The sequence below is a fragment of the Meriones unguiculatus genome, chromosome 12 (genome assembly GCF_030254825.1).
Source record: "Meriones unguiculatus strain TT.TT164.6M chromosome 12, Bangor_MerUng_6.1, whole genome shotgun sequence".
Lineage (NCBI taxonomy): Eukaryota > Metazoa > Chordata > Mammalia > Rodentia > Muridae > Meriones > Meriones unguiculatus.
Genome location: NC_083360.1, coordinates 31,971,248 through 31,979,220, shown reverse-complemented (window position 1 = coordinate 31,979,220; position 7,973 = coordinate 31,971,248). Strand labels below are relative to the sequence as shown.

At 51.3% G+C, this 7,973-nt stretch overlaps 1 protein-coding gene across 1 annotated transcript; it reads right to left on the bottom strand.

Moving 5' to 3' along the window:
- Window positions 1-3: 3 nt before the first annotated feature.
- Selenom (selenoprotein M) lies at window positions 4-2,460 on the bottom strand. Its single transcript, XM_021652576.2, has 5 exons — window positions 2,244-2,460; window positions 1,018-1,053; window positions 819-853; window positions 426-504; window positions 4-357 (listed from the first exon to the last, which is right to left on the bottom strand). Exons 1-5 carry the CDS (start codon window positions 2,370-2,372, stop codon window positions 199-201), a joined length of 438 nt encoding a protein of 145 aa, XP_021508251.1. The 5' UTR covers window positions 2,373-2,460; the 3' UTR covers window positions 4-198.
- Between the last annotated feature and the right edge of the window lie 5,513 nt (window positions 2,461-7,973).

Genomic DNA, 7,973 nt, shown 5'->3' with positions numbered 1-7,973 from the left:
CGGTAAGGGCGGGAAGGGATTTAGTAGAGCTGGGGAGGGGAAAGGCAGGATTGAGGGGAATCCCCCACCCCACCCCCATTTCCGTTGCTTTGGAGACCAGTGTCGGCCCTCAGCAAGAGAGATGCTCCCGGGATGCTGAGTGCTTCATTCTGTCTCCGGGGCGCTGGCAGGGGGTCCCAGCTCCACCACGGCTCGGGGCTACAGGTCGGCGCGCTCTGAACCGTCCTCGGGGTCTTTAGCGGGCGCCCGCAGGAACTCGTCGGGCACCTGCGCTTCCGGCGCCGACTTGCGGTAGAAGCCGAGCTCCTGGACCAGCGCATTGATCTCGTCCCGGGTCATATGGCTGAGCGGGATTCGCTGAAATGGAGGAAGGGCGGGATCAGCACTTAGCCACTGTCTTGGGGCCCCTCCCGCCAATGTCTCACCTCTAGTTCCTGGTAATTTCGGCTTAACAGCACGAGTTCGGGGTCTGCCCCAGGGAGGTGCTTCATCACCAGGTTGTGGCTGGAGGAAATGTCAAGGGGGGGTGCGGGGCAGAGAGTGCTCGGCTCCTGGGGCCCCTTAGCTGGCCACTTAGTTTGAGCCTAGATGGGGACCCAATCCTCTCGTTCACTGTGAGATGAGGGTTCAAAGAACTGAAGGGCCCCTCTCTTCCCCTAGTAAGCTCTCTTGCCTGCTTAATTTTGGACTTCCTCAGAACCCGCTGGCCAGTCAAACAGTCACCTGTTTGGCAGATGAAAATCCTTTCCTCTCTTCGTGAAAACCGGAAGCTTCTCGCAAGTGCCCTCCCCATCCCTTCCTCCAGAACAGAAGGATACTACAGCGGAATGTCCTTTGTGACAAAGTCCTTCACCTGCGGAGGAAGCACAGCATTGGAGGACAGGACCCCAGAGCCCTCGACATGGCAGATGAGGCCCCGTGAGGTCATATACCGTCGGGTCCAGTCTCCTGATCGCAGTGCAGGGATCCCCCCCCCCCGGCCCACTCAGTGAGAGGGACCCCTTCCTTCACACTCACCTCCTTTAGGCGATTCAACTGTCATCCTCCACAAGTCTGCAGAGGGAGAAAATGGGATAAGTCAGGAGCCCCACGCATGCCACCTATACAGACAAGGCTATGGCATCCTTGACATTGAGTTGGGTCGGGCTGTGAGCTGAAAGAGCAGCATCAAGGTGTGGCCATAAAGGCAAAGAGACCCAGTCCAGGGTTGGAATCGGGGGCCTAGAGCCACGGGGCTAAGGATGAGGGAAAGCCAAGGGCTCCTGCCTGCGCGTTACTGATAGCTGACCAATGCCCAGGAGACGCCTGTCACACTGTCCTCCCCCTCTGTCAGGAGAGTTCTAACCCTGGCCTTCGGCCCTTGAAACCTCATGGGGGGATCAGACTAGAAGGAAACAGTTCAGAGCCGCCTTATGGGCCCTATTAGAGGCACCTGCCATCTGGTTCCTACCCCACCCCATGCAAAGCTAGCCCTGCCAGCCACCTGTGGTCCAGTTCCACACACCATCTGGCTGCTCTTCCCTAGCTCCAGAGGACGGGAGGGCCCTCTGGACTCCCTGATCCTGACAGGAAGTCCAGACCTCACAACCTCCTATTTCAGGCCTGCCTCACATTCCCTTTTGACAAAAAAACAAAACTATGGCCCACGAAGAGTCTCTAGGCATTTGAATCACTTAGGAAGACTCTAGGGGACTTCCTTAGTGTGGGATGATGGAGGTGGTGGTCCAGGGAGGCTGTGGAGTGCTGGTATCTCATTTCCCTGCCCTCTCCTCCAGCTCTCGCATAGTACAGTGAAGGGAGGAGCTTGGAAGGTCTTTTCTTCCCTAGAAGAAGAGAGAGTCTGGAACGCCAGACTCTAAATTGGGATGGAGGGAGGAATAACAGGAAAAAAGTGGGGTTATCAATGGGGGAAGGAGTTACTGGGCCCTAAGGAGCATTTTTAGCCGAATTATAGCTTGGAAAAGAGAGGACTGGGTGTCCAGAGACCCACGGTAGGGCCAAGCCTGGAGCACAGCAAGGGTTCACAGTGCCAGGCCGCGAGGACGATGTCTCTTGCTCCCACAAAGCATGCTATGCATCCCGCGGCTGGGAAAGAGAAGGGATGATTCCAGCCCCATTCAAGAGAGAAAGCGAGGGACTCGGGAATTCTGATATTCCTGAGGCCAGAGTGGGCTGTATTCCGGGGATGAGGGACTGCAGGGTTGTGGGACTGTCGTACCAAGGATGGGAAAAGGGGCACTCACCTCCACTCGCCCCCTGGCCAGGCCTCGAAGACGGTTCCAGTCCGGTCGGTAGGTGGTGACGGCGGTGGTCGGAGCCACCAGGGCCGCAAAAAGCAGCAGTAGCGGCGGCGGCAACAGTAGAATGTTCATCTGTGCCTGACAGAAGACGTTCCGCAGGCTGCGCCCAAACTCGGCCGCTGCGCCACGTCTGGCTTTCAGGCTGGCCCCGCCCCAGCCGAAGGCTCCGCCCAGCCATAAACCACGCCCCCGAGCTGGAAACACTACCCACCCACCACCCACAAACCCACCCACCCACACACCCAGGCTCGGAAGGGTGACTCCCGCTAGCCCCTAGCCCTGCCCCAGCTACCCTCGGGTCCTGCAGACTTCGCGTTCCGAGTCCTCACAGTTTCCATGCTGCATTTGCCCACTGAGTGTGCACGCTCCCGCAGGGTGCCAGGAGACAGCGCCACTTCGCGCCGCTAGAGGGTGCGGGCGGGTCGCAGTTGGACACGAGGATTTCTGGGTCAGACTTAAGGAGGCAGGAACCTAGGAAATCTCCTTTATCCGCTTTTGATGTCTTCGAACGAATTTTCCATCAAAGCTTCAATTCTCCAAAGCTCACGCTGTAGAGAGGACCGGTACCTAGGCCCCAGCGCTGTCGTGAGAGCCTGACACCTGAGTTTGAGTCCCTAAACCCGCAAAAAAAAAAAAAAAAAAAAAAAAAAGTGAAAGGAAAACACCAGCTCCCACAAGTTGTGCTCTGCCAGCCATTCACGCCCCGAAACGCGCACCATGGCAGGTTCGTGCCCGCACAAGCACACGTATCATAATACTAAATATAAATTCTTACAAGGCAATATTACCTGTCCTTTGTACCTAGAAAGGTTGATATACACATAATACATCTCACTAGACCAGTACCTGGTCAGAAATGGCAGAGAGGTGGCAAGTAAAGGGTAAGAAACTGACTCACTCTCTACAGACCCTCCCCCCACCCCCACCCCCACTGTCCTTGAACTCAAAGCAATACTCCTGCCTCAGCCTCCTGAGGGCTGGGATTGTTAGGACAGGCAGCACCTGTGCTGCCTTTCCATTTTCAGCTCTTCCCTTTCCTCATCACAACTCCCCAAACACCTCTTGAGATCATCTCCCCGGATAACGCGGTTTGCAGTTCACCTCCTCACGCCTTCAGCAGACACAGCAAGTACAGTCAGATCTTCGTCACCCCGGATTCAACCAGTCTCAAGTGGGAAATATTAGGAAGTAAAAACTGCCTCTGTGCTGAACACGCACAGACTCTTTTCTTGTTATTATTCCAACCAATAGAGTGTGACAAGTATTTATAGCACTTGCATTGTATTAGGTGTTATAAATTATCTAGCGATGATGTGAAGCACAGACGGGGCCGCAGGTTCCGGGGAGCTCTTAAGCCATTTTATCTATGGGTTTGCGCATCCTCATATTTCGAGTTTCGGTATGGAAGGATGCCCTGGAACCAGTCCCTGGCAGACAGCAAGAACGCACTGTGCCCTTTCCCACTGAATCCAGAGAACCCTGTCAACATCGGGCCAAGGCTGCTTTGTGATCCGAGGTATTTTTACCTTCCTGAGCTTATTCCCCACTATAAAATGCACATTAAAAATAGGATTTGGGGGGACGGCAAGATGGTTCATGACTAGAGGCGCTTGCTGCTAAGCCTGACGCCCTGAGTTCAATTCCCAGAACACATATGACAAAAGGAGAGAACAGACTCCCACAAAATGTCCTCTGACCTTCATAGGTATGTGGTGTCCAGCACACACACACACACACACACACACACACACACACCACAGGGTGCACACATAAATATTCTTTAAAGGATTTTAGAGTTGGGAGAAAGCTTAGCATGTAGGATCATAAGCATGACGATCGGAGTTTGGATCTCCACACTGACGTGAAAAGCTGGCCATGATAATGCAAGCCTGTAATCCTAGTACTTAAGAGCTGGGGCAAGAGAATCAGAGTTCAAAGTCATCCTCAGAAGGGCTGGAGAGATGGCTGGGCAGTGAAGAGCACTGGGTGCTCTTCCAGGGACTCCATGTTTGACTCTCAGCACCCCCACGCCAACTGACAACTGTAACTCCAGTTCCAGGGCATCTGAAGCTTTCTCCTGGCCTCTGTAGGCACTGGGGGAATGCATGTGGCGCAAAGACGTGCTATCAGGAAAAACATCCTCAGCATCATAGTGAGTTCAAGGCCAGCCTAACCTATGAAGGCCTGACTCAAAAATACTACACACACACACACACACACACACACACGAGCTAGAGAGGTGGATCTGGGGTTAAGAGCGTGGGCTGGCGATTCTTCTAGAGAACCAGGGTTCAATTCCCAGCATTCACACGGTAGCTCACAACCATCCCTATCTAATTCCAGTTCCAAAGGATCCATTTTCCAATGCCTTCTCCTAGCTTCTGTAAGCATTGCCCACTTGTGATGCACAGACATACTCACACACACAAAGGATTTTAGCCGTGTGTGATGGCACACACTTATAATCCCACCAATCAGGAGGCAGGGGCAAGACAATTGATTCAAGCTCAAGGCCAACTTTTGGCTCCAGAGTAAGACCTCCTACATCTCCTTCACACTCCCTTGATTGTTAAGCTTAGAGCTGCAGAGACGGCTCAGTGGGTTCAGTACTGGCTGGACAGGCACAAGGACCTGAGCTCAGCATCTTAGAGCGCCCAGAAGCCAAGCACACCAGGGCATGTTTAATCAACACACGGCGTCTGGAGGGTCCTGGGAGTTTGCTGCCTAGCCAGTCTAGCCAAATCAGTGAGCTCTGAGTTCAGTGAGATCGTATATTTTAAAAGACACAGTCTGTCTACGTGGCTCAGAAAGTGAAGGTGCTTGCTGCAACCTGAGTTGAATCCCCGGACCTCACGTGGTCCTGAGAGCTGACCTCGGACCTCTATGGTCAAGGTTCGGCATGTCCACACCCGCAGCAAACACTCACAATAAATACAGACGATTAAAAAAAAAAACAAAAAACAGTTAAAGCTGAGTGCGGTAGAACATGCCTTTAACCTCAGCACTTGGGAGGCAGAGGCAGGCAGGTCTCTATGAGTTCTAGTAAGACTCCATTTTTAAAGGGGGCAGGGACCCAGCCTCTGACATCATCATTCGTATCTAAGAGAGGGAATAGTGGGTTTTCTTTCTTCTTTCTTTCTTTCTTTCTCTCTCTCTCTCTCTCTCTCTCTCTTTCTTTCTTTCTTTCTTTCTTTCTTTCTTTCTTTCTTTCTTTCTAACTTGCCAGGACAGATAGTAAGTTTCTATTTTCAAATCCTCAGCAAAAGTCTCCCTATATCCCACTAATTTTGCATAATCCAGTCACTGTGCAGGGAGAATTTGTCATTGCGATAACCAATTTTAAATCTATTCCTAAGGCTGGAGACAAGGTTGGCCACATTCCTGTTCCTATTGAGGATGTAGATGGAAATGGATGTGATGGCCAGATTAGCAGCCAACCAATTTTACAAAATATGTATACTCAAATATATTTATCTAGATCAAAACAACCTAAAAGGGAAAAAATACAAAAATAAAAATGGCTCTCTTGGAGGTTAAAATTATAGGTAATTTTTTCCTTCTTTGTACCTTTCTCTGTATTTTCTGTACGTCTATGTCAGCAAAACACGCGTAGTAAATTTTGTTTAAAAAAGTGAAATATAACCCACTAGTTCCCTCCCCCCAACCCATACTTATCCTAATAATGGCCCCAGGGTGACTGAAGCCAGAGGCCCCACAGAGCCTGTGGTTTTTCTGCTGACACACCCAAACCCCAGTTCCCCATGGGCACTAGTTGTTCACTGGACCGATGCCACCAAACCACTCTCATTGCATTAACCTGGACACTGTGGCTGTTGGCCACCCTTTGGTCTGCTGAGGGCTGACCACCAGCTAGTGGAACCAGCAAGGGAGACAACGGCCACAACAGTACCAGGAACATTCTGACATCAGCAGCACAACGCCTCCCAGGACAGAGCTCTGCTCACGACCCACACCCCTGAGGTGGTAGCGTGCAGTCTAGGCCCCCAGCGTTCCTTGGGTAGGCTAGTACTGAAGCCTAGTTGTGAAGAGTTTAGGCTCATCAGGATCAGGGTCAGCTCTTACTTAAGTGAAGATTTAAGAAAAGAGGCAAGTGGATCACGAGACCAGCCTGGACTACATAGCGAGGCCTTCAGAATATTACATACATATTATATAATATTCAGAATATTTTATACGTAGTTATAAAAATCACCATCAATAACAATAGCAAAAACAAAAGCCCAGTCAGTTTAGAACTAAACCTGGGATGGAGTCAGGATTCTTTGACTGGGATTAAGGCTCAATATACAACCAGGATCATGGCTCAGTTAACAACTAAGCCAACTAAGGAATAGACTTTGACCAGATTCAGGGATCCATTTATGACCAAAGTAAACAGAATTTTCATGATACATAATGAAAATTTATTATGAGGTCAAGGGCCAGTCAATGATTAAGCTCGGAGCTCTGTGACCAAAACCAGTGTTTTGTTGTATATCAGAGCCAGGATTTAGTCTCAAACAAGAGTTAATCCAGAATGAGTTTAGCGATCACTCTGTGACTAAGGTTCAGTCCTTAGGCTAGGATCAGAGCCGAGTCTAGGTCCATAATGATCGTCTCAAGTTAGGATGGGCCTTTTATCAGGCTTAGATCAGGGCTCAGTATGTGACTAGCCAAAGAGTAATTCTAAAGTGATGGTCAGAGCTGGTTGGGGAGTTAGAGTAGAGGCTTGATCTTGGCTTGGGATCAAGTCTCAATCAATTTCAAGATTAGAGTTCAAGCTGGATACCGGATGAGGGCCATGAAGTTGGCTTATCCTTGTTCTGTGCTCTATTCTGATCTCCACTGAGGAAGTTTTTGGAGACCCAGGAGCCCAGCACAGGGCAGTCTTCAAGGAACAAGAGTCCCCCAGGCAAGCTTAGCAGGGTCTTGAGCCTGCTCTGAGCTGTTCCTTGCTTGCTGAGGCCGATGTCCTAGAGTCTTCTAACCTACATGGCTCTGCTGTTTCTGGTCCCTCGCACCAGAATAAAAATAGCCACTCACTTCAGAGCAGCTGACATCGGGTGCCTGGCTGCCTGGGAGGAGGGGGAGCAGAGGAGAGGGAGGAGGGATGCCTGAGCTCAGCCCCAGCTGTGTGACCTTGGGAAAGTCACTCCTCCTCCTCCAGCCCATTTCCTGAGTGGCAGCATGGGAACAAGGATAACATCCATCTGTCCTAGAAAGGGGGAAAGAGGGGCCAGCCCTATACGGTGACACTTGTTACCAGTGAGGACTCTCAGAGAAGGAGTGCTCCTTCGCCCGTCCTCCCTGATACTTACCTCTGCCACCTTTCCAGACATCTCATCTGTCTTTCCAGACAGAGTGCCACTACGGTGACTTTATTCACCATGAGTCCAAGCCGGGATGGGATGCGGGGCAGGAGATAAAGGATAGAGCCAGAAGGAGTGAGGAAGAGGGGGAGGGAAAAGGAGGGGGAAGGCTTCTTTCCTTTCCCTGCCCGTGTGTTTTGTAGGCGCCACAAGGCCAAGAGGGCCACATTTGAATCCTCTCCCAGATGGGTCTTTCGTGCCCCAGCCTTCACCTGGCTCCCAGGCGCTTCTCTTCTTCTGCTTGTCACCTCAGACTCCTCTACCAGGCAAGGCTTCAAGAGTCATGTGGTCCCTTTTGCCTCTC